The 26,287-nt window shown below is 37.0% G+C and overlaps 3 protein-coding genes and 2 long non-coding RNA genes across 5 annotated transcripts in view; 3 read left to right on the top strand and 2 right to left on the bottom strand.

Annotated features, from left to right (window-relative positions):
- LOC134795393 (uncharacterized) overlaps positions 1–20,933 on the bottom strand; it is a 548,375-nt gene extending 527,442 nt beyond the window's left edge. Inside the window, exon 1 of the long non-coding RNA XR_010144811.1 lies at positions 20,646–20,933. This is a non-coding gene — a long non-coding RNA (uncharacterized LOC134795393). The remainder of the gene's footprint in view (positions 1–20,645) is intronic.
- On the top strand, positions 639–11,762 carry LOC134795772 (uncharacterized). The gene is made up of 7 exons (XM_063767710.1): positions 639–690; positions 1,370–1,526; positions 4,322–4,452; positions 6,511–6,600; positions 6,956–7,128; positions 8,946–9,025; positions 11,306–11,762. The coding sequence occupies exons 2-5, from the start codon at positions 1,488–1,490 to the stop codon at positions 7,050–7,052; spliced, it is 357 nt and encodes a 118-aa protein (XP_063623780.1). The 5' UTR covers positions 639–690; positions 1,370–1,487; the 3' UTR covers positions 7,053–7,128; positions 8,946–9,025; positions 11,306–11,762.
- Positions 16,414–20,933, top strand: LOC134795391 (uncharacterized). The gene is made up of 2 exons (XR_010144809.1): positions 16,414–17,203; positions 18,546–20,933. It is a non-coding gene; the product is annotated as an uncharacterized LOC134795391 (long non-coding RNA).
- Positions 20,934–21,984: 1,051 nt separating this feature from the next.
- LOC134795365 (glucose-fructose oxidoreductase domain-containing protein 1) lies at positions 21,985–23,808 on the top strand. The gene has a single exon (XM_063767194.1). It carries the CDS (start codon positions 22,192–22,194, stop codon positions 23,392–23,394), a length of 1,203 nt encoding a protein of 400 aa, XP_063623264.1. The 5' UTR covers positions 21,985–22,191; the 3' UTR covers positions 23,395–23,808.
- A 1,166-nt stretch (positions 23,809–24,974) lies between these two features.
- LOC134795366 (10 kDa heat shock protein, mitochondrial) lies at positions 24,975–25,587 on the bottom strand. Its single transcript, XM_063767195.1, has one exon. The coding sequence runs from the start codon at positions 25,450–25,452 to the stop codon at positions 25,141–25,143; it is 312 nt and encodes a 103-aa protein (XP_063623265.1). The 5' UTR covers positions 25,453–25,587; the 3' UTR covers positions 24,975–25,140.
- Positions 25,588–26,287: the final 700 nt, after the last annotated feature.

Consider the following 26,287-nt stretch of genomic DNA (forward strand, 5'->3'; position numbering starts at 1 on the left):
TATTTATCTATACAAGACAAACGTTTGAAAAACTAATTCACAGTTACACATTAATTACCAAGCTTACGACGTGAAAAGTTTGGAAAACATTGCGACTGCTGACACTGAGCGAGAAGGAAATAACAATCAGGGCTGTTTCACTTAGAACTACCAATATGAAGTATGGGGGGGTCTGTCTTGACAATTATCTAGAGATGTCGCCGGTAACGGCAACAATTTTACCCCTCACCCACTTGTTTTATTTCCTGGTGCAACATTTCACGGTGCTCAGCGTTTAGTTATACGCAGAAAAAAAGCGGTGCGGTTAGTCTGTTACGGCTATCAGTATTTATGGTCTGTAAAAACGCGGAAAATTTAAAAAATATAAGCGGGATGGGTTATCGTCCCATAGACAATCAGAATTTCGCGTCTTTTTCTACTGACACAGTTGTTTGACCGGCTATACTTTTGTTATTTTTGCTACATAAAATCATATTGTACTGGCATAATGTCACTGCAATGAAATAAAAAAATACCTAAACTGTCTTTCAATTGTCTTTTTGACTTTTTACTAGGTAACCTGATTTTCAAAACAAACATTTCTGAATATCGTGACTTGTGTCTTGATTTTTAGTTTTACGGCCAACTCGGCGGCGTAGATAATGGCCGCATCTGAAAAACTTTGCTGCGTTCGGGGATGCAGCAACTCTCGTAAGTAAAATATCGAGCGGGAAAATTTAAAATAATAGTGCTAACCGGCCTGTACCGGCCCGGCGTGCGACCATGATGTGTTTTTCTGTAAGTATTTATTTGTAAACTGTCGATGTATAATAATCGCTCACGCTGATTAGTACATGCGAAATGGATTCTAAAGCGTATTTTTAATATGCAAGCTATAATACATGTCAAAGAATTGTCATCATAACATGATATAATATTTATAATTCATGCTATTTTCCCGTTAGTTTTGCCTAAAACACTACTAGAGTTAGACCAAAAGAAGTCTGCAACGATTTTGATAGCACACGCAGTGCAAGTTTGACGTTTAAAATAACACTTGCACAGCGTGTGCTATGTAAATCGTTGCAGACTTTTCTTAGGTCTAACTTTACACTCAAGTCTAAACCATGAATCTAGTACCTATAACTGGATCAGGCATGAGGGGTGGGGGATATGACCGAATGGGAGAGTTTTATGTATCTTTCAGTAGGAGTAGCAGAGAAAGCGCTAATTGTTTGTCCTTGTCGCAGTATCACATTTTTATTCCCCAGCGTAAATTTAGTATGCTTTATGGTGGGCAACAAACCAATTCGCATTGCTTATGTTCTGTCCCTCACGGACGCACGCGTATAGCACATCATATATTAAGATCATCTATGCTCTAATCCAGGGCTCTCCAAACCCCAACCCGCGACGCGTTCCAATGACAAAGCATCCGGCAGCGGGAGCCCTGCTCCAGGGGTTCAGGCCTAACAGCAGAGCAACCAGATACACCTCACCTGACTCCAATGACCTGGAACCGGATGAGAACCAATTTAGCGGTCAAGGTACAACAAATAATCTATATCTATAGTTGACCCAAACCAAACGGACGACCGGGGTCGTAAAACTTCTCATACACGCTCGCATGATTGAAGGTGGGGTGAGAGAGATAGAGATATGATCCCAGTCGTCCGTTTGGTTTGGGTCTAATATAGCCTATGTGTACTTACTTGTACAAAACAGTGTGTAGTATCAATGTGTGAATGCGTTGAATTTGCTATAGTAGATAGGTAGGTAGGTAGGTACCTACTAAAGCAAATTGTGTTTGTTTACACAACGTGTATTTTGAATTAGAACTTAGTTGTACTTATTAATAAATTATTGCTTACCCTGTAAGACTGTTTTCCCGAAGAAGGTCGTAAGTGCTATAGATCCCGATGGCGCTTATAGATTGTTCCTCGTAAAAAGACGGGACATTTGTATAGGTATATTTAATTAGACTCAAATCTTTAATCGACAAACGCCAAACGATAAAAAGAAATGTATCGGGGTGATAGATGCTGCGAAAAGTCACGCACTATTTAAGTTTCGATTGGCGTTTTCTATCAACTATTGTGATCTTGGCACCCTGGGCATTCCGCTGTTATGTGTGATGAGCAAGAAAAAATTATAATTCTTCAAGTAAGAGGTTCCCAATTTTTTTAATTTGGGTTCTGTACCCAAAGGGTAAAAACGGGACTCTATTACTAAGACTCCGCTGTCCGTCCTTCTGTCCGTCTGTCTGTCTGTCTGTCTATCTGTCTGTCTGCCTGTCTGTCTGTCTGTCTGTCTGTCTGTCTGTCTGTCTGTCTGTCTGTCTGCCTGTCTGTCTGTCTGTCTGTCTGTCTGTCTGTCTATCTGTCTGTCTGTCTGTCTGTCTGTCTGTCTGTCTGTCTGTCTGTCTGTCTGTCAACAGGCAATAACTCATGAACCGTGATAGCTAGACAGTTGAAATTGTCAGATAATGTATTTCTGTCGCCGCTATAACAACAAATACCAAAAACAAAATAAAATAAATATTTATGTAGGGCGCCCATACAACAATAGTGATTTTTTTGCCATTTTTTGACATATTAAAACGCTTACGCCGCGCTCACGCCCCGCCCGGAAAACGCGCCTGTGTGACGGAACCTTTAAGTAGATGCTCACATAACGCTCATGCTCATACTTTACATACATTACTACCTGCGCCAGCTATCGGATGCCCTATGTCATTCATACAATTTTGTTAATTAAGTTAACTTAGGTAGATACAGCTAATAGGTAAGTAGGTAACGATGCGAGTTGGGTTATAAAGTTCAATAGTTATTATGGGTTAGCTTAGGTTTAGTTTTATTTATAGTTAAGTTTATTGCAATCACATTTATAACACCACAAGGATTGGTATAAGTACAGACGCTATTTATAAGAAAGGCACTGCCATCGGAAGTTTAACTTCAGAAAGAAATCTAGGCTTTATTGTGATAAGATTTTTTTACGATATTTTTCCTCATCGAAGATGATCAGATCGTAAATATCCCTGTCCCAAAATGTGATAATGAAACTGGAAATCTTTAAAGGAACCGCGGTTCACGTGATCGTTCAGTGATATTTCGTTACTACCGGTCTATATTAACAGTAGGTAGGTATAGGTACTTGAACACTATGAAGTTCCAGGACCTGAGTGATGACCTGACGTACGTGACACGCTCTAGAGACGCTTACCAAAGCCGGGCGCCTTCGGCGCCCTCATACTCAGCTCATAGCGTCGGGCGTACGAGGCCCGCTGTATGCATTCCAGCCGGTCCTGATGTTCATGCATGATTTATGATGGCGTGCATATCCAAATCCATGCCATTATTGCAGCTTTCTAGCACTAACGATCACGGAGGTAAAGTATAAAGTATACAGTTTGTCAAAATCCATTTTTGATGATGGGATCGATGAGGAAATGAGGGAACTCTTTAAATATTATAGGCTTACATTTAGTGATTTTTATTATTGTACAAAAAGTAACATAAAACAAGAAAAAACACACATCATTTGTACAAATGCGAACATACTCGTATATCTCTTTCAGGGATCTTTCCAGTTAATCTTAATGGTGTAATGTTGGCCCACGATGGGAACATAAGAAAATCAAGAAAGTGCGATAAGTGCAGGGGGGCAATTTCAACTGCGGGAAATTTCAACTAATGGAAATATAGGGTCATTGCGCTAGTTTTCGTCCGTGCTCTAGTTTTCGTCCACTTGACAGAAAAGCAAATAATAATATATATGTATTTGATTTTTAATTTTCTAAATGCGAAATATCATTTTTATGTAGACAGATATATTGTTTTGACATTAAGGATTGCAATACGTACAAATTTGTGCACTAATGTAGGTTTATATTCAAATTTCATCAAGTGGACGAAAACTAGATCTGGACGAAAACTAACACACCTACCCTATTCCATGTTTTACATTATTAACTACAGTGCTTATTATTATTATTTTACATTATGAACTATCAAACTCTGACTTCAGTGTCTGAGGTATGTTCATATGGGGGTTAGTTTTAGATGGTTTTAGTTAGTTGAGCACACAGACAAAACATCCTCCAGACTTAGCATAGTCGCGCTACCCCCTCTGCCACGCATACGGTAATTTTACTCCATGTTCGAGTCGAAAGTGTCTTTGAACGGACCAATCACGGCACGGGACTTTGCTCACCTCGTCCCGCGCACCCCCGCATTTTTAACCGACTTCCTTGGCATCATCGGTTGCATGAAATAATTGCTCTGAACTCGGTCTAGAGAATTCCTAGTCTATGGTTGAGCACAAACCATTTCGTATTTAGGTGGCGCACCGCAGTCCAGCATATCTAGAGTCTTCAAAAGGCGAGTGGGCGGACAGGAGGACGCCGACACCGACCGGTCGGGACGCAGTACGGCAGTACGGCGAAATCAGCAGGGAACAGTTCCGAATCATGTACGAATCATCGTCATAATTATTATTGTAGCTTTGGCTTACAAGGAAGGGTACCCAACTCGTCAGCTCCGATTTGATTAATTTTTATATATGTTATAGAGTAGTCTAAAATAACGGACACGTATTTTTTTTTAGCTGCCCATAAGTACTCAACTTCCTGGGAGAAATTGGCCTCCAAAGTACTGAAAAGTGACAAAACGCTCTAACTCCTGAGTTTTGTTCAAGCAAATTTCTAGTTAATTACTGGTTTGAATATATGTTGAAGAACATGAAAAAATAATGGACACGTGTTTTGCTATTTGGGCTCAAATTCATATTTTACAAAAAAAACACACTTCAAAATTTCATACTTGTCATCGTTTCACGCGCTTCACTTCAATACCGTGTGTTCACTTCGCCCGCCCGGCGCCGCCAACACGTTGCCGCGCGCCTAACAGGGTATTCAAATATTTCAAATGTACACTTTTAGGATCTTTGATGTTTCAAAATATGCTAGGACTTAATGTCCAAACCGGTTTACAACCATGATAACATTGATAACATTTTCTTCACTACCGGGAAGTTTTTAGTTTTCATGATAAAAAAAACGAAAAGATAACTAACGTGAAGTTCGAGTGAAAGGATAAGAATTATGAAACTTTGAAGTGTGTTTTTTTTTGTAAAATATGAGTTTGAGTCGAAATAACAAAACACGTGTCCAGTATTTTTTCATGTTCTGTAACGTATATGCAAACCAGTAGGTAATTAACTTGAAATTTGCTTGAATAAAACTCTCTACAGAAGTTAGAGCGTTTTGTCACTTTTCAGTACTTTGGAGGCCAATTTCTCCCAGGAAGTTGAGTATGGGCAGCTAAACAAAACACGTGTCCGTTATTTTAGACTACTCTATAACATATATAAAAATTAATCAAATCGGAGCTGACGAGTTGGGTACCCTTCCTTGTTAGAAAACAGCGTTTTATATTAATTGTAACAGTTTTTGTAAAAAGGATCTAGTATTTAAAAAGTGGGCTAGGTAAGGCACTATATGGGCCTTACATGGGTCATTAGTTACCTAAATATACTCCGGTAAACCAGCTTTGTTATTAGCAGCAGTAGAACAAGGCGACAAATTTGAAAAATTTAGAATTCCATACAAATTTCCAATTTCGCGCTTTTTTTTACTGCCAAAGTTGGTTTGGCTTAGTATAGTTAAGGCATCAATCAAATTAATAAAACCGATAGACTACAGTAAGTTTAAATACCTACCTACTTATAACATAAGACAAGCCCCGAGCAAATCTGCTTTTAAGAGGATGCTGCATAAACATCTGCTGAAACAAGAGTATGAGTAGGTAGTATCCATCGTAATATATTAGTATGTATGTGAGAATTATGTAGTAGTATATTCATTGTATATATTTTATTATTTTTATCTGTGTATTGTATATGTAGTTTATTATGTTTTTCAGTTGTTTGCAATAGTTCCTAATTGAATTCTCTTACTCTTCTTCTTGCACCATTTTTACTACATCTCTGTTTAGCCCTATGGTTGACTGGTAGAGAATGCCTTTAGGCATTAAGTCCGCCATTTGTACATTTTATTTGTATTTTGTGCAATAAAGTTTAAATAAATAAATAAATAAAATAATAACCGTAATACCTATCATAAAAGTAGGTACGAAAATAGATTAGAAGTTTGTTAGTAATAATACCTGCTTAAGTTAGTTTGGTACCTAGTAATTTGTAAAGATAGATAAAGCAAATGAGAAATAGTCCTTAAATATAACGGAATAACCAGTTAATTTGTTACCTAATGAAAATATGTAAGATAACTTGCTGTGCTTGTATATAGGCGGTATCTGTACCTATGAGGTGAACAACAAACAAAGTGTCAGACAATCGATTCTGGAGTGGTGGATAACGTGAGAAAGAAGAAGAATAATGCAATCAAGTCAAATTGAGATCATAGTACCTAGGCCTAGCACAGGACGGATACGACAACAGCATCTCGCCTCGCTCGCGAGACAAGACTACCCGTCTTTTTCAAATTAAGTACTTATGTATTTATATAAATAGGTTGAAGCGAGACACAGCGATCGGACCTTTCGTTTCCATCTATGGTTGTCGCTGCCGTCGTCGCCAGTCGCTCAATGACGTGGTCGAGCCGTAAGTCCTTTATGCCAATTTCCGCATTATAAAAATTTCCAAAATTTGGATCGATAAAAAAAACTACTAATCCAGTAAACTTGTCGAATTTTGTAACGTGGCTCTTCTGCGTCAAATCCGGTAATAGTTATATAGAGGTTCACAATTCCTTTATTTAGTTTCGTTTATATATAGCCTATAGCCCTTTTCGATCGACCGAGCAAAGCAAAGCAAAGTTCTTACATTCAACTTGGAACTCACGGGCCACACGGCTGGCTGCACTTTCGCCTTGGATTTTATCAACGATCGGCCAAATGTCGCAGGTAGTAACGTGAAATCCAACATTTGACTAAATGTGTAAACCTGCAAATTCCAGAGGGAGTAATACTACCGACGCCAGTCCACCTGTGGCTCCGGAGAGCACACAGTACTGCCCTGCTGATCCTGGCCGTCCTGGGACGCGGCGCCTGTGACGTCCCACCGAGACCTACGCGCACACTCCACCACAGCGCCGCGCCGTGCAGAGAACGTGCCACTCTTTTTAACCAGGTCACATCAATTGGCTAATACCTTAATAATAAAACAAGTAATAAAATTAAGAAACTAAAACTGAAAATTACAAAATAACTTTTACACAATACACAATATCCAACTTTCAAAAATGCTAGAAAGATCTTAGGGAGCGACTACTAGTTACACTTTAAGACTTGACTTTGGTTTAATTTCTAGGCTCTTCTAGCTCCATAACACCTTCATCGAATCTGTAGGTACGGTCAACCAAGAAAGTGATCTACCACTTTTCGACTCTATCAATCAGATGATAGAGTCGAAAAGTGGTAGACCACTTTCTTGGCTGACTGTACATAGGCAGGGTAGGTGGACTGTTGTTTGATCAGCCTAATCCAAAGGATTAAATAATAAATATTATATGACAATAATTACACAGATCGACATAGTTCCACAGTAAGCTCAATGAGGCTTGTGTTGTGGGTACTAGACCACGATATATATAATATACACAAATATATACCTATATAAATACTTATATACTTACATAGAAACATCCATAACTCAGGAACAAATATGCATTATTGCGATAAGTTAAGTTTTCTTACTATTAAGTTATTCCTTATCGAAGAGATCGTAAACCATTGTACTGATGTGACTTTAAACCCTGACGATGGAACTGGAACTGTTTAAAGGAAACGTGGCCGTCATTTCAGGCCGTGCTGGCGAATCGAACGATCACAGTGATAAGCATATACATCGGATTCTAGGGGGCAAATTGTATGACGGGATCCCTATCCGTCATACAATTTGCCCCCTAGAATCCGATGTTTGGTGATAAGTGTACCTAACTTTGCTATCAAGATCTATAAGTACTTACTTTTTAGATTTTTTACACACATTTCAAAGAAAATTTATTTATTTAATTCCACGCAAACGAAGTTGTGGGCGGCAGGTAAGTAGTCCGACATAATTATAGGCTATTATAGTAAAATATTTTTTAAGAAATATGTAGGGCCATCTCATCCATTACCATCAGCCACCCAACATTATAACATAACACAGACATCATCCAGGCGTCACTAGGCTGCTGAGGAAAGAAAATAGAATAGTACGTTTTGGAAAATAATGAAACAATTCGTCTCTGTACTATACGAGTATACATATTAAAATTAAAAGTCTCGGGGATCGAACTCAGATACTTTGCGAACAATTAGTGCCAAGCCAAAACATACGCTCGATCGTACCTCTAAGCTAAACCGAAAAAGTGGCAGATTATGATGTTGACTCCACGGTAGACATTATAAGTAATATGGGACTGGTCATCATTATCCCAAGAAAAATCGAAGAAATACAGGAGAATCCCAATTTGTAATTGCAATTTGTCTAAATTCCAATTTGTAATAGCACAGCATGGCCGTGAGCTCCATTCCCAGTAAATAAAAAGTTAAAAACCATGATTACGCGAAGCAGAATTTTGACTGCACGAAACAGCGACATCTACGTGTAAACTTATCTAAATGTACGGATATTTGTTCAACTTTCAATTGTAATTTATATATAAGATACCTATTTATATTCAATTGTAATTTATTTTTGTTTTTGTACATAAGGCCGTAGGCCCGACGTGAGGTTGTCAAGACACTTTTCCTATTGGGTCGTGTTTAAGCTCCAACTTTCCCCCTATCGTGTGACGCTTCGGGCCTTCAACCCTACGCGGAACTTCGGCCTTCGGCCTTCGCGAGCCTCGACAATACTTAACTTTGAGTGTATACCCTAAAAATCTACCGATCACTACCTGGTAGGTACATACCTCTGTACCTGTATTCTTTTTGTATGATGGACTTTTAAAATTACAGGTGAGCCCCATGTTTCCAACCAACAAGACAAACGAAAGAGACTGCAGGCTACACAAGTACTACTATTGGATATCTAGCAGGTCAGCTAAATTCAATTAAAGAGAATTATGAATTTGTCACTCTAAATACGCCGTAATGGGAGTAAACGAGAAAGATGCCCGCAATTTGCAAACTTCGGTGTTCGCGGTAGACCCCCAGCGCTGATTTAAATATCGTTTTAAGTAGATAATTTATAATCCATGCATTAGTCGTCCTACGTCTTGAAATATATTTTTCATTAGATAGCTTTATTTTTCCACTTTGAGCTATGTGAAGTAAAATCTGCTTGAGTGTTTGATTACAGTCAACAAAATAGGTATATCTATTCATGCACCGCAATATAACAGCGATAGGTACAGGAATTGCGAACTTGTGTTAATTAAGACGAAACAGGAGCTGAGTTTTAAATATTTTAGGTAAATATACCCGTCTCGCTAACGGAAGCGGCTCCTTAATTAAACTAGTGCGATAAGGACAAGGCGAAAAATCCTGCGTAAAAATCTCAAAAATGGAGGTTTCGTACTCGACTGTTTCCTCCTCCAAAACTTAACCAATCGTAACCAAATTTGGAAATCTAAATAATTATGAAATTATCTGTGTTGGACCGTTTTGCTTTTTTGGCTAATTGATGTCAGTTTTGAATACTAGGCCTCTCATTGCGGCATAGTCAATGAGGCCATTTTTGAAGGGCTCTAGCGCCTTAGAAAACAAAAATATCAAAAAAAGCAAAACGGTCCGACACAGATATTGACAATATTAATCTGTGTTGAAAAAATCATTGCTCTAGCATCAAAACCCATGGAGGAAACAGTCGAGTACGTTTGTATGGAGAAATGACCACTCCTGTTGGCTCTTAAGCCATTCAATACACACTCGTGTGTAAATTTATGTTTAAAATATCTGGGAGACCAAGCTTAGCTCGGAAAATATATAATAATCTCAAAAATCCGCGTTTTCCCAGATATAAGACCTAGTAGCTAGATCGACTTTTCGCCCCCGAAAACCCCCATATAGCAAATTTCATCGAAATCGTTATAGCCGTTTCCGAAATAAATAACAAGAATTGCTCGTTTAAAGGTATAAAATAAGATAAGATAAGATACCGCCCATTAATTTCTATATTTTTTTTGTAAATACATAATTTACATCGCGGTCGGGGATCGAACGTACGACACGGGTTTAGTTATTCATTTTGAAATCTTTTACAAGCTTTTATTTAGTTTCACCTGTCCCGTTGTCTGTAATCAAATCTTGCAAGTTAAATTTGATCTCCACTTCCCGGTGTCCGATTGAGCTGAAATTTTTCATGCATGTATAAATCGGATGACAATGCAATATTATGGTACCATCGAGCTGATCTGATGATGGAGAATTTAAAAATAAGTTACGGCAAATATGTAACAATTATGAATCTAATACGATCATTTATATTCTTCTGCTTTCATAAGTAATAGCAAAATAGTTACTGATTTTTAAAACGCGCTTTTCAATTAAAAGACATGTCAAGATCGCTTACCTTCTTTCAAGTTCTTTCTAATGCTAAAAAAAACGAACTATAACAATTAGTAAAGAACATTATTTATTTAGCTGAAGCATATTTTTTTAATCTTGTTAAAACTAAAAAAGGATACAAATTGCAATCAAAATTACAAATAAAAATTAAACACAAAAAGTTCACCTTTCCTGGGAATCGAACTCAAGTCACTTATGCGATCACACTTTCTGACGAAGCAAAATGCCAGCAATATGACTGTAAATGAGGGCTAGCGTTTCTTTGCTCACCAGTTGGCGCCACTGTTGATGGTGGTCCAGAAAAACAGAAGATATCAAAATTTTTACATGCTTATTTTTCTAAATGCATATAAGTATTTTGGTTGGCACTTTTTTTATAAGTACCACTAATATTTATTGAGCTATAGCTATGGTTTACCATGATTACAATCAAAGATTTATCACAATTATGAATAAGGAGTGAAAAAAGCGATAATTAAATGAATAAGGAGTGAAAAAAGCGATAATTAAAAGCTTGAAACCCCCAAAACTTCTATACATTTGACATTTTGAAAGATAATCCATCCATCTACAATAGCGCGGGTTTACTTATTAATTTTGAAATAAATATATTTTAAAATAAACACAAAAAGTTCACCTTTCCTGGGAATCGAACTCAGGTCATATGCGTTCACACTTTCTTCCGAAGCAAAATGCCAGCAATATGACTGTAAATTAATCAAGTTGTTTTTAGAATTTTTAGGTTATTACAATAGTTACATAATGTTTTAAAACTCAATAAAATTTTCTTTGTTGCTTTTTTTTTTCAGAACACAAGAAGAGTCTCAAGGCTGCAGGAGTGCACTTAAACAGCGGACGATTTATAAATAGTTACGAAAAGAAGGTACTTAGTTCCAAAAGCTGCAGAACAATGTTACGGGCTGTGACTCCAATCTCAGGCGGTTGGTAAAGAACTTGTGCGGTAGTTTTCTAATAGAAGGCAACTGAACTTTGGGACTAAAACTAATTAAAAAATATTATACTTTTCTCAGTGAACATAATAAAAATGACCTTGATCCAGGCAGCCTACGGACTGGGTCAGTTAGTAACTTCTTACCAATCGCCTCAGGCCTCTCACTAAAGTCCAAGAAGCAGCGAGCAGGAGGGACCGAAAGTCAATGAGTAAATTTTTCACTCGACGACTATTTAAGGCACATCACACACTACCTGAATCAGTACCTAATAGTCAAATGGCACCTGTCTTTTTGTATAATACCGGTTATTACATCTAACCGGGGCCCAGGGCACTCTTTGTAGGAAGGCCGGTCAACGGTTGCTATACCATCCTAGTAAGCATTCTTACAGCAGTTTTCCGTTATACTTAATATCTAATAATACGTAACCCTTCGTATGCCTTTGTTAAACATTTGCTACTGATTTAATAACCTACTGATATGAATGAAAATTGTAAATTACAGTCCAAATTGTGTGGTACGTACTACCACGTACACGGGACAAGGCATACGAAATTTTAAGAGGAAATAGGACAGCCGCTTCAAACAAACGTAGTCCCCATTTTGCTCTCAGGATATTGACATTATGGAAAATTATTTTTACATATTTTAATTTATACTTATTATTCTTATTAACTATTATTACTTAGCTATGCCTCTACGTATGACATTTTTCTCTGCAGCTGACTGGTGGCAGACCCTCCAACGCGTTCGGTCCCTATAAGCTATAGCTCAATAAATTCAAAAAATAAAACGATGCGGCATGTCTGTGATTGATATGTACCTACTTGACATCAAATTGTGTAAAAATATTATAAATTATAAATTGAAATAGATGATTTGTTATGAAAGGTGATTTTGCGCCGGTCGACTTTTCAAATAGTTATTGTTAACGATCTTTTGATATTTTGTGAAAGGGTAACAGCCCAAAATGTAAAAAAAAAAAAACAAAAAGTTCTCCCGTGGCGGGAATTGAACCCAGGTCACAAGCGAACACTTTGCGTTGGGCCAAGCATACATAGATCTGCTTGCTAGATTAAGACCAAGATAACTCTGCAGAGATTTTCATAGTAGTCGATTAACAAAATATCTTTAATAATGTTAGTTATAAATTGAAATATATGTCCATCTATCCAGAGATAAATCTATCCTGTCATCCACTTTTATTCTATAAAAATGAACTACATTCATTTAACGTTTTTAGCAAATCAAGATAAAACAATTTAAAACATTGTTAACGATCTTCTGATATTTTGTGAAACGGAAAAGTAACGGAAAAAATAAAAATAATAATAAACAAAAAGTTCACCCTAGGTGGGATTCGAACCCGGGGTCACAATGCGTGCACACTTTATGCAACCATGTTCTAAACCTTATTACAAAAAGCATAAGGTCCACCGATGGATAGTTAAGAGTATTGCTGTTTGTACCTAAGCCGGTTTTCTGAAAGGAGAAACTCAGCGCAAAAAGTAAAAAAAAAAACGAAAAAGTTGACCGATGGCGGGAATAGAACCCAAGTCACAAGCGAACACTTTGTGCTAAGTCAAACATACCTAAGCTGCTAGCTAGATTCAGACCAGACATGCAAGTGTTATATTTTAAATGTCAAACAGCTATGAAATTATGACTTTAAAATAACACTTTGCAAGTCTTTGCTTTGAAAAACACTGCAGCGTTACCTTGGTCTTACTCTGCCACCCTAGTTAGTAAGCATGCTAAAAGCAGTTTTCCAGAATTATTAGTCGATTAATGTCTACAAGGAAAAATGACAAATTATAATAATGTAAAAAAAAAACCGCCCAAGTGCATGTCAGTATCGCGCACGAAGGGTTCCGTTACTCAAAAACCCTAAAAACGGGAAAAAATCACGTTTGTTGTATGGGATAGCCCCATTTAAATATTTATTATAATCTGTTTTTAGTATTTGTTGTTATAGCGGCAACAGAAATACATCATATGTGAACATTTCAACTGCCTAGCTATCACGGTTCATGAGGTACAGCCTGGTGACAGACAGACGAACAGACAGTCTCAGATAACGGTTAAGTATACTATTCAGTTATATTAGTGTGACAGAGACATTGGGCGTTTCGTTCGCTACGGAGTGTAAACGATTTGCAACTTGGCTAAGCACCCAGCTTCCTCGCACATCTCTGGTGGAAACGCAGCCTAAACCTGTCATTTTAAGCATCGCCTTGGTTATATTGATTTAGAAAATACGATTCTCGACATTTTTTTTCGGACTATTCACAGTTAGACTTTTAGTTTCATTTTTGTACTTCGTTATTGATACTTTTAGTCTTTTAAATTTCTTGACAATAATAGGTATTTAGACATTTTAGGCGTTATCCGTTTTCCGTTCCACATAATATCAGGACACTGTTACGTCCGTTACCAATATACTTTTTAAGAGGAAAGGTGTCGAAAAAATATTAATCATTGAATATTATCGGCAATTCAAGGCAAATATTTTTTTTTATTTTAAAATATTGTAAACAATCTTCTGATATTTTGTGAAACGGAAAAGTAACGGAAAAAAATAAAAATAATAATAAACAAAAAGTTCACCCTAGGTGGGATTCGAACCCGGGGTCACAATGCGTGCACACTTTATGAAACCATGTTCTAAACCTTATTACAAAAAGCATAAGGTCCACCGATGGATAGTTAAGAGTATTGCTGTTTGTACCTAAGCCGGTTTTCTGAAAGGAGAAACTCAGCGCAAAAAGTAAAAAAAAAAAAACGAAAAAGTTGACCGATGGCGGGAATAGAACCCAAGTCACAAGCGAACACTTTGTGCTAAGTCAAACATACCTAAGCTGCTAGCTAGATTCAGACCAGACATGCAAGTGTTATATTTTAAATGTCAAACAGCTATGAAATTATGACTTTAAAATAACACTTTGCAAGTCTTTGCTTTGAAAAACACTGCAGCGTTACCTTGGTCTTACTCTGCCACCCTAGTTAGTAAGCATGCTAAAAGCAGTTTTCCAGAATTATTAGTCGATTAATGTCTATAAGGAAAAATGACAAATTATAATAATGTAAAAAAAAAACCGCCCAAGTGCATGTCAGTATCGCGCACGAAGGGTTCCGTTACTCAAAAACCCTAAAAACGGGAAAAAATCACGTTTGTTGTATGGGAGCCCCATTTAAATATTTATTATAATCTGTTTTTAGTATTTGTTGTTATAGCGGCAACAGAAATACATCATGTGTGAACATTTCAACTGCCTAGCTATCACGGTTCATGAGGTACAGCCTGGTGACAGACAGACGAACAGACAGTCTCAGATAACGGTTAAGTATACTATTCAGTTATATTAGTGTGACAGAGACATTGGGCGTTTCGTTCGCTACGGAGTGTAAACGATTTGCAACTTGGCTAAGCACCCAGCTTCCTCGCACATCTCTGGTGGAAACGCAGCCTAAACCTGTCATTTTAAGCATCGCCTTGGTTACATTGATTTAGAAAATACGATTCTGGACATTTTTTTTCGGACTATTCACAGTTAGACTTTTAGTTTCATTTTTGTACTTCGTTATTGATACTTTTAGTCTTTTAAATTTCTTGACAATAATAGGTATTTAGACATTTTAGGCGTTATCCGTTTTCCGTTCCACATAATATCAGGACACTGTTACGTCCGTTACCAATATACTTTTTAAGAGGAAAGGTGTCGAAAAAATATTAATCATTGAATATTATCGGCAATTCAAGGCAAATATTTTTTTTTATTTTAAAATATTGTAAACAATCTTCTGATATTTTGTGAAACGGAAAAGTAACGGAAAAAAATAAAAATAATAATAAACAAAAAGTTCACCCTAGGTGGGATTCGAACCCGGGGTCACAATGCGTGCACACTTTATGAAACCATGTTCTAAACCTTATTACAAAAAGCATAAGGTCCACCGATGGATAGTTAAGAGTATTGCTGTTTCTACCTAAGCCGGTTGTCTGAAAGGAAAAATTCAGCGCAAAAAGTAAAAAAAAAAGGAAAAAATTCACCGATGGCGGGAATAGAACCCAAGTCACAAGCGAATACTTTGTGCTAAGTCAAACATACCTAAGCTGCTAGCTAGATTCAGACCAGACATGCAAGTGTTATATTTTAAATGTCAAACAGCTATGACATTATGACTTTAAAATAACACTTTGCAAGTCTTTGCTTTGAAAAACACTGCAACTAACGTTACCTTGGTCTTACTCTGCCACCCTAGTTAGTAAGCATGCTAAAAGCAGTTTTTCCGGAATTATTAGTCGATTAATGTCTATAAGGAAAAATTACGAATTATAATAATGTAAAAAAAAACCGCCCAAGTGCATGTCAGTATCGCGCACGAAGGGTTCCGTTACTCAAAAAACGGGAAAAAACACGTTTGTTGTATGGGAGCCCCATTTAAATATTTATTATAATCTGTTTTTAGTATTTGTTGTTATAGCGGCAACAGAAATACATCATGTGTGAAAATTTCAACTGCCTAGCTATCACGGTTCATGAGGTACAGCCTGGTGACAGACAGACGAACAGACAGTCTCAGATAACGCGGTTAAGTATACTATTCAGTTATATTAGTGTGACAGAGACATTGGGCGTTTCGTTCGCTACGGAGTGTAAACGATTTGCAACTTGGCTAAGCACCCAGCTTCCTCGCACACCTCTGGTGGAAACGCAGCCTAAACCTGAGATGTTAAGACATCGCATTGGTTACATTGATTTAGAAAATACAATTCTCGACATTTTTTTTCGGACTATTCACAGTTAGACTTAGTTTCATTTTTGTACTTCGTTATTGATACTTTTAGTCTTTTAAATTTTTTGGCAATAATAGGTATTTAGACATTTTAGACGTTATTATTTTTAGTCATTTTTTCTTACGACAATAGTCGCCTAATTCGTTTTCCGTTCCACATATTAATATCAGGACACTGTTATGTCCGTTACCAATATATTTTTTAAGAGGAAAGGTGACGAAAAAATATTAAGCCTTGAATATTATCGGCAATACAAGGCAATTTTTTTTTTAATTTTAAAATATTGTTAACAATCTTCTGATATTTTGTGAAACGGAAAAGTAACGGAAAAAAATAAAAATATAAATAAACAAAAAGTTCGCCCTAGGTGGGATTCGAACCCGGGGTCACAATGCGTGCACACTTTATGCAACCATGTTCTAAACCTTATTACAAAAAGCATAAGGTCCACCGATGGATAGTTAAGAGTATTGCTGTTTGTACCTAAGCCAATACTGCTACCGGCTGTGGTGCCGGTAGACAGGTAGAATAACGTTTTTCGATTTTGTGATGTTGGCTGTAGTAGACCCTCAGATATCATTCGCGCGCCAAAAGTCTAGCTGTAAATTACATTACGACTGTTACGAGTAATAAAAGCCCGATATAAGTCGGTCATAAAATAAAAAAATAAATTGTTTATTTCCGAAAAATATTTCTTGGATACAGTATAACAAAGCATACTAAAGCTACTTATTGTGTACCTACTTAACTGACGGAAGGGGCGCAGCTATACGTTATAGTTATCGACAGTGATATCAGCATTTCACTTCTACTCTACGTATTGTTTACGTATTAAGCGTCGGGCGATACGTATTAATTATGTGAAACTAGACGAGTTTATTTTCGAATAGAGATTGAAATAAATCTAATTATTTTACTACAAATAGGTGTACCTAAGTATAGTATGTCAAAGGACTGTCTAATTTCAAACATAGACAGAGAGAATCATAGTATCTAAAGATCTTACACTAGTGCTTAGCATCCAAAAGCAAAATATAGTTTTATTGTTCTTATTTACTGAAAAATTGGTTTGAGCTACCATATCCATACTTTTTGAATATAATATAATTTAATATTTAATATTATAAAAGGAACTCTATCTGTATGTCTGTTACCTCTTCTCGCTTAAATCGCTGAACCGATTTAGATGAAATTTGGTATTTAGATTGTCCGAGTCCCGAGGAAGGACATAGGATAGTTTTTAACCCATAAATCATCCCTGATAGAGGTGAAATTTTGTATGGGGACTTAACAACAACTGCATAACAAACTTTGTCAATAGGAACTATACCGCCCGCGAGGTGTAGCACCGGCGCTGGTGTACGATTTAGTTGAAATTTGGTATAGAGATAGTTTGAGTCCCGGGGAAGGAGAATGGATAGGTTTCATTCAATAAATCACCCTTTAAGGGGGTGAAAAGGGGCGTCGAAGTTTGTATGGGGAATCAACAAAACGCAGTATGGATAAAATAATAGCTACCTAAATTACTAATTCCACGCAAACGAAGTCGCGGGCAAAAGCTAGTAAATTATGAATTGAAATAGATGTCTTAAACTAAACAAAAAGTAACCACGCCCTCTAATTGCTGCCGAGGCCACAATCGACCATCGGAAATCCATGGTACAGTCAACGGTAAAAATATGGGTGTAGACAACTTACACAAAAATATGTCCCATAGTTCTTAATTCACTGACATAAGAGTTATGGGACATATTCTTGAAATGATTTGTACATCCATATTTTTACCGTTGACTGTACACCCGCCCTTTCGAAATTGCTCGGCAATGGTTTAATGTAATAAAAAGCGATATAAGCTATAAGCGCTTAGTAAAAAAAATATGTATACCTACTAGTCACGGTACTAAATTTATTAATAGGGTATGAAGCGTATTACTTAATTCTACTACTTTTTCTTCTTCATTTGACATGCCCTAACGGAAGTCGGCGACCGCCTTTGCAATCTCTCTCCTGCTCTTAGCCATTCTTACCAGTGTGGCTGCGTTATCCATGTTCGTCCACTTTTTTACGTTGTCAAGCCAGGTGACCCTCCTTCTTCCCCTTCCTCTCTTGCCATCAATTTTTCCTTCCAATGTTAGTTGTATTCTACTACTTAACTAGTGACAGTAGTGACCATATATATTAGATTCCCGGAGAAAAAGAAAACTTCTATTTTAAAAAATCAGTTCGCGTGTGATATGCCTCAGAAGTGTGAAAAAGTGCCGAGCGAGAGCGGGGCAGCCTTTTTAAAAGTTGACACAGTAATATATATTAACATGAAAGGTATTGAAATCTGTAATTTTATAGTTTGGTAAACAAGTAATTGTCAGTAAAAAACTGTTACGAAAAAGAGAGTACTGAGCTATAACCGCGAAAATAAAAAGTTCGCAAATGGCGGGGATCTTTCTCTTTTACTCCAATGAAGGCATATAATTTTTCATTGCAGTAAAAGCGAAAGATCCCCGCAATTTGCGAATTTCGGTTTTTGCGATAGCCTCTCTGTTCTTTCTGCTTAAAATGCTCCACTGAAGAACGACTCTTCCCAAACTATAGATTAAGTACAGGTAAGTAGTTTACCTAGTTTATTTAAAATTAGCAAATACCTAAGTTAACAATGTAACGTTATGTCTGGTATGGTCTGGCAAACCAAATTTGTTAGAAGAAAAGGCAGCAAATTGAAAAAAAATTGGCGGGAAAATTCTATCTCCCATATGAAATTTGAATTTCGCAACTAAATGCTTGGTTTGCCAGGCGATATTAGATATGTACCTGTATTTGGATACATGTGGCCACTACATGTGTATAAGTGGGTGAATCAACTTGTTTTACCACTTATTGCCATAGTTATGGTTTTCTGAACTACAAAACAATGGGTACTCATCCCTTTCTTTTGGGTGCTAGTATCAGCGTAACACTACAAAGACTCTTTCTGAAAGATTATTTGTCTAAAGTGTAATTCTATGGAACTTGCTAACTACTTATGTAAACAAAAGTCACAAGTAAGTTCATCATTCAGAGACAATTTCAATATGTTTACGTAGTTGTATGTTTACATAGTTAGCAAGTTCCATAGAATGACACTTTATGTTTGATATGAGACAGTCCCTGGACACAATAGGGCTTATTACACTTATCCTGCCTTCAGACGGCTAACGATGAGCCGCGACGTCGGCCCCGATATCGGGCAAGGATCGTTTTACGTTTCATGTGGTTTCATGAAATATTGTCACATCGTTCACAATATTTCTTGGTGTAAAAAATAGTTCAACTACAAAAATATCAACCATGATTGCCAATTCGAGACAAAGTATATGTTACATGTCAAATATTGTTGACGATGCTCTTATATTTCGTGAAATGCAAAACGATCTTGCTCGGGCGCACCGTCGGCCACGATCGTATTAAGGCCCGACGGTGTGGAAGTGTAATAAGCGCTTATAATGTACATAACGTCAAGGAATAGTTGATCCACCCATTTTTTTTTACTAGTTGTGACGTGGCTTCGCCAGTCTCCTTTGTGTCTTTTGAGAGTGTGTGGTACATGTATGGTAACGAATATTGTCAGCTAGAGGTCGGTTCTGTAACTTCCAACAACTTCTGTAAACAGGATTGACGTCCGTACAAACATAGCTAACGTAATGTTACATTTTAAGTAAAAATTAAGGATGACTCACGCTAGACCGCGCGGGATCCGAGCCGAGGCGTTCGACACGTAATTTTCTATGACGGCTGATCGGTGTTCACGTGGTGCTTTCCATATAAAACGAAGCGCTGGAGCTCCGGCTCGGTCTCAGCCCTGTCTAATAGCGTGAGTCATCCTTTATGGTGATCTCCTTAATAGAAATAGAAGGGCTAAATCTATCCTCTCACAAGTGTAACAGGATAATTTCTGCTGTGAGAGACAGCTCTTAGTAGCAAGTTAGCAGAAAGTATCCGGTAGCAGAAAAGGTATAATCCTTAGCCAGAAGATTCCTCCGACGATCTCACTCCTCACATTTTTTTTAGACAGAATAGCATAATCTAGTTATTTATTTGTGACTATATCCTAGAGCCTCAGCGCCCGTTTTTGTACCCGTTTACTATCTGTGAATTATGTAGAATATTGTAAAATATAGGTAGTAGGCAATATAAACTGACTACCTGATAATTATATATTTTTTTTTATAATCAGGCAGACCACTAAGCTTATAATGTTTAACGTAGGTATTTTTAGACACTCGCGCGACTTGTAGGTACCTTTACAAACACCACCACCAGACCAGTACAAACGGCAAATATCAATTTACGCTTTTCCTACTGACATATTGGTTTGCCAAACTACAATTATAATGTACCATAATTGGAATATGCTTAGGTATCGACTGCAATGTATTATTAGTTACTGCAATAAAGAATTTGTAAGTATTTCCAGTTCGATTGTCAAAGCCTCCATTAGTAGTACCTAGGTGATCATAGGTCCTAGAACCGGGTCATCCGGGGGCTTACGATAACTTGCTTACTCGTCAAGATATGACGAGTAATTATTGTATTTTAAATTGTTAAAAGATTTTTATAGTACTTATTGTTGTGTTGCTATAACTTTGTTAGTGGATTTGTTTAAAATTGCTGTTAAATGTTATAAAATTTGGTAAATAAAGTAATTTAACCATTTTTAAAGTTGTTTTACTTAATGATTAACAGGATGCCTTTAGTTTTTAGGGTAATCAAACTATTTATTATATTAATTTAACCGTACAAAGAATAGTTTTATTACCCTAATCAACCATGAACAGAATTAAAATCTCCCTAAAAAATTACCCTAGTGCAAGTTATTTTGACATATTTCGCTAGATGGCGTAGTGTCTCAACGCTGAGTGTATACTCTATCTCAGTATATATAAGTTACTCTATGATAACAATTAACACGCGTTCGACAAGGATGACGGTCAGGGCATGAAGTTATCTAGATCCGAATTGTCAAATGTGACAGCGGTATCCTGTGTTGCCAGTAATGTAAACAGAATTACCCGAACGTCTGAAATTTCTTTCGTGAATCGGAAGATATTGCTAACGAATAATTAAAAATAACGTGTTATTGTAAAATTTAAGATAAAATACATATAAATGAAAATTATAAAATTATAAAGAAATATTTTAACTTATTAACCATAGGTATAATGTACCCATGTAACATGTTATGTTGAAATAAAGTGGCAATGTTATTGTGACGTAGGCCCGTGTCACTCTGGGAATAGAAGACCATGTTTTATTAGACCATGCATAAGACTATCCTGTTCGGTCACTTCCCCCCACCTTTCATGCCAGATCCAGTTATATACTAGATTCGTGGCACCTACATTTTTTTAATTTGCTGCTTTTTTCTACTGACGGAAATGGCTTGACAGACTATACATACATATATTGGTCAAGCAAATTTTGTCAGTAGAAAAAGGCGGCAAATTTAAAAAATGTAGGCGCGAAGGGTTTTCGTCCCATAGAATATTTAAATTTCGCGCCTTTTTCTACTGACAAGATTTGCTTGACCAACTATATATAAAAAATAATTGAAGTATTATGTACATTTTAATTTCTTATGAAGATTAATCTTTTCCTAGACTGAAATGAATTGATTATTGAACAATGCATATTGTCTTAAATAATACTGAAACACTTCTAATGTCAAATTGACGTTGACAATTTTTGTCACTTCACTATTGTCAGATGATTGTCAGTGCGTATTTACCAATTTTTTATCGATAAAGTTGATTGTTTCCTTAATATACTGTCTAAAGATCCTAAAACAGTTTTAAAATGTATTAGAAATATAATAGTTGTATCGAAAACAAGTTAACATCGAGGCAGTTAACTTTCCCGACTCGGTGCGCAGCAGCCATGTGTGAATAGTTATTATAACCGTTAGGAATTTAGGATGCTGCCGGGCATCGGAGTCTTCGGGACTGGCTCAGTCGCCAAGGTGCTTGTGCCATTTCTGAGAGAAAAAGGATTCGCTGTCGAGGCAATATGGGGAGTCACGCTGCAAGAGGCCGAGGCTGTCGCCAAAGAACTCAAAATACCGTTCTTTACTAACAAAATTGATGATGTCCTTTTAAAGAAGAATGTGAACCTTGTGTTCATTGTTTGTGCTCCAAATTTACATGCTCAGATTTCTGTAAAGGCCTTGGGCATCGGCAAGCATGTCGTTTGCGACAAACCAGCTGGGCTTTGCCAAGCTGAGGCTCTTAAAATGGTGCGCGCCGCTCAGTACTACCCCTCTTTGATATCAATAATAAACCATTCACTGCGATTCTTGCCTGCGTTCAGCCACATGCGGAAATGTATCCAAGAGGGTTATCTTGGAAGTCCAGATGAACTAACTCTGATGGATGTAAGAGTACAAATGGGCTCTTTATTGGGGGACACATACAACTGGTTGTGTGATGATACTATGGGAGGCGGTACACTAACGTTAGTTGGCAGTCATGTCATAGACTTAGTTACATATTTAACTGGACAGAAAGTTGTTAAAGTACATGGAGTATTGAGAACATTTGTTGAGGAGACTACCAAAGTCAATGGCATCAGGAAAATATCAGCACCCGATTTCTGCACATTCCAACTACAAATGGATAAGGGTTTGTTGGTGACGGCCACTCTTAACAACCACTTGCCAGGGCCCTGCTTCAACCAAGAGATATACATGTGTAGTAAGAAGGGTTATTTGGTTGTGCGAGGTGGGGATTTACATGGTAGACTGCATAAACCTAATTCAATTAAAATTGAGGAGGAGAGCAAAAGAGGCCATGAGAAAGAGGAGGTTATTTATGTTGATGTGGAAGACCTGAGTTGTGCTTCTAGTGTCATTCCCAAGCCTTATATAAAAGGCTTATGTAAAATGATTAGTGCTTTAAAAGAAGCCTTCTTGCCTGTGAAAGAGCAAATGGATTGGATAAAAGAACCTGTGAGAGCTGCTGCTACATTTGAGGATGGGCAGAGGGTGCAGGCGGCAATGGAAGCCCTCCGCCAGTCATGTGAAGATGGCTGTTGGACATCAGTGCAGTTGTTGACGGAGCCCCCAGATCCCAACCCAGCTCTGTCAGCTGCAGTTCGCCGAACTGCTATATCTTTACAATAGATTTGCATTTAAATCAAGTTTTGATATGCCATTATCAAGTACCTTAATTACATTGTAAGCATATTATTTTGGGTTAATGTATATTGTTCCATGTATTATTTTGCCTATCTGCCTAATTATTATTGTATTATATTGCCTGCTAATTTAAATGGGTAAAAGGCAATCTTTGCCTATGAAATCTTACAGCATTCAGTATTTTGACCAATTTTTTCCAATGTTATGCACAGTATTATAGTGGACGAGTATGATTAAATTTCATCCATTCACAGTCATTATAAAAAAGTAATTTACTAATTGCAAGCTTAAGTATTAACATCATAGTTTCTAAGTTTTATACAGTTATCAACAAAAAAAATAAAACTTGTACAGGGCCAACACAGTGTCAGCCAGCTTTTTTCTTTAAATAATATCTTTATTCAATTTATATAATAAATAATTGATTTAAAGAAAAGCTTGTCTGTTCAGAAACAAGACGAGTCACGGAATGTATTGGTTCCCATACATTCCACGACTCGTCTTTCTGCGCAGCCTCTACAGCTGAAATGCAGTCAGTCTATGTCTGTCCTTATTTATTTGAAACTTGATTGTACATAAAAAAAGCACAGATGGCGGACTTAATGCCGCAAGGCATTCTCTACCAGTCAAGTCCTTAGATCTGGGTCAATCAATAAAAATTACCTGTATTTTTGTAAGTGCAGCATGCTAAAAATTGCCTTGTTAAAATTTAACATAATTTGAGCTATTTTGAACAGATGTATTCACTGTGATAGATAAACATAATTAAAATTGTGACTAATTTTGTATGTCTTTTATTCCTTTATATCTGCAACAGTTTATAATTATATCTATGATTTATGGGCAATTGGGCAGTGCTTAAAAGACTTTGACAGGATATTTTCTTGTGTACTTTATTTTATTAGGTGCAATTATTCATATCCATGAATAATGTATGCACTGAATAAAATATGTGCAGATAAATGGCCTAATATGATTTAGGGTGGGTAAATGGCCCAATTTGTATACTTGCCATTGATTTGGAATGTACAGTCAGCAGCAGAATTATCTAAGCAAACAAGCAAGTATTTAACATGTTTGTTGCGACAATGTGTAACTCTTAATTTAGCATATTTTGCATGGGGTCTTTCAAAGTCATTCGCAGTAAACATCTTAGGCCCACTTGCACCATTCTAACTCGGGGATACCCAGTTAAACCTGGAGTTACCATGGTTACCAGTACAATTTGACAGGAGGTTATTAGGTACCTAACGGCTTAACCCTGAGTTAGTGGGATGGTGCAAGTGGGCTTGGGAATAAGAGGGTGTACAGATCACTTTACACTACCGCTCCTCTGGCTGCTGACTGCCAGTACTTCCCAAATTGTCTTCTAAAATTTATGAATCCATTTCATGGACTGTTTAAATAATAATACTGTTCCTTACAGCTCTTTTTAGGTTCATAAGGAAATAACTTTTAATGGATAAATTATTTGGTGATAAATATTCTGTGTTAAAACTGCCTGTAATGTAAATAATTTAAGTCCGTAGAGATAGAGAGTGAAATAATAAATAATAGTCAACATATTTTAGTAACAGAATTATAATAAGAAATGCAATGGAGATAACATTATGTCCATGTTTCATCAGCAACCAACATATTACACAATCACATCATGTTCATACACTACGATTTCTAGTATTTATAACTAACCAATTCGAACCACGTAAAATTTTAAAGCTATGCACTAATTTAGTTGTCGATTTTCGCCAGTATATCCGATTCTCTGAAGAGGTGGTACTCCTTTTCTTCGGAGTCTAGGGAGACCTTGGTGCCGCCGTATTCTGGGAGAAGCACCTTGTCGCCGACTTTCACCAACAGGGGGATGAAATCTCCATTGTCCTTCCTTGCACCAGGTCCCACAGCGACGACTTCTCCGTGGAGAACTTTTGACTGTGCTTTTTCAGGAAGCACGATACCTCCCGCAGTCTTGGTTACAGCCTCAGCGCGTTTAATTAAAACACGATCCAAAAGAGGAATCAGTTTCCTTGCCGCAGATGCCATTTTTGGATTATTTGTGCCGTTTGACAGAGATTAAAACAAGTGAAGCGCAGAGCGGTTTTAGGTTATCTGCTTTCAATCTAGAAAATTCGCATCGGGACCCGGCGAACGAACTTTGACGGGCGGAAGGAAGACTAGCCCCATGTGTGTACAGGGTTGCCATTAAAATTGTTTTTAGTTAAGGTAGAAACTATCTCAGACACTGCTTAATTGAGTTTAATAAAACTATAACGAATATATATTCATCTATGACTTAACAATAACATATATTTTATAACAATACATATTAAAATAAAATAATAATATATATTTTTCTAGCATCCATCTGTTGGCGAGTAGCTAAACTATATTCAGTTTAAAAAGCTCAACAGATGACAGCTAAATTAAAAAAATCTGTTTTAAAAATTTGCGTAGAGATGGCGCTGTAAGTCAATTCGCTTGGTCCCTTAGTTAGTTTTACTTTAGATATATAGATGGCGTTTGTGTGACTGTTGTAGAAGGAAGGGAATGTACGCTGTGTATGTTTAGAAAATCAGAAAACTTTTCAGGCCGCGTAGCCAAGATGCCAATCGCTTACGCTCCGTAGCGATCGAAACGCAACTCACTGTCACACTAATATGGAAGAGTGATAGAGAGACAGGACTGCCGGTTCGGTGCCATCTTGATGGCACGCGTCGGGATCAATTGCTTTGTTTTTTGCTCATTAATATTGTTTAAAGTGTAATATCGATAGCCTATTATACAGTAAACTAATGTGGTAGTGTGCAGTGAATGGAGAGTTTATCTTGAAGCACGTTTAACCATCATTTTGGAGTCAACGGCCGGTTGTCCACGTGTT

This window comes from Cydia splendana, chromosome 12 (assembly GCF_910591565.1).
Source record: "Cydia splendana chromosome 12, ilCydSple1.2, whole genome shotgun sequence".
Classification (NCBI taxonomy): domain Eukaryota; kingdom Metazoa; phylum Arthropoda; class Insecta; order Lepidoptera; family Tortricidae; genus Cydia; species Cydia splendana.

Coding starts and splice junctions, on each gene's coding strand:
- LOC134795772 (XM_063767710.1), top strand. CDS start 1,488: ATGACCTGGAACCGGATGAGAACCAATTTAGCGGTCAAG. Junction 4,453..6,510: donor AGGGAACAGTTCCGAATCAT/GTACGAATCATC, acceptor TTATATAAATAG/GTTGAAGCGAGACACAGCGA. Junction 6,601..6,955: donor CTCAATGACGTGGTCGAGCC/GTAAGTCCTTTA, acceptor TGCAAATTCCAG/AGGGAGTAATACTACCGACG.
- LOC134795365 (XM_063767194.1), top strand. CDS start 22,192: ATGCTGCCGGGCATCGGAGTCTTCGGGACTGGCTCAGTCGCCAAGGTG.
- LOC134795366 (XM_063767195.1), bottom strand. CDS start 25,452: ATGGCATCTGCGGCAAGGAAACTGATTCCTCTTTTGGATCGTGTTTTA.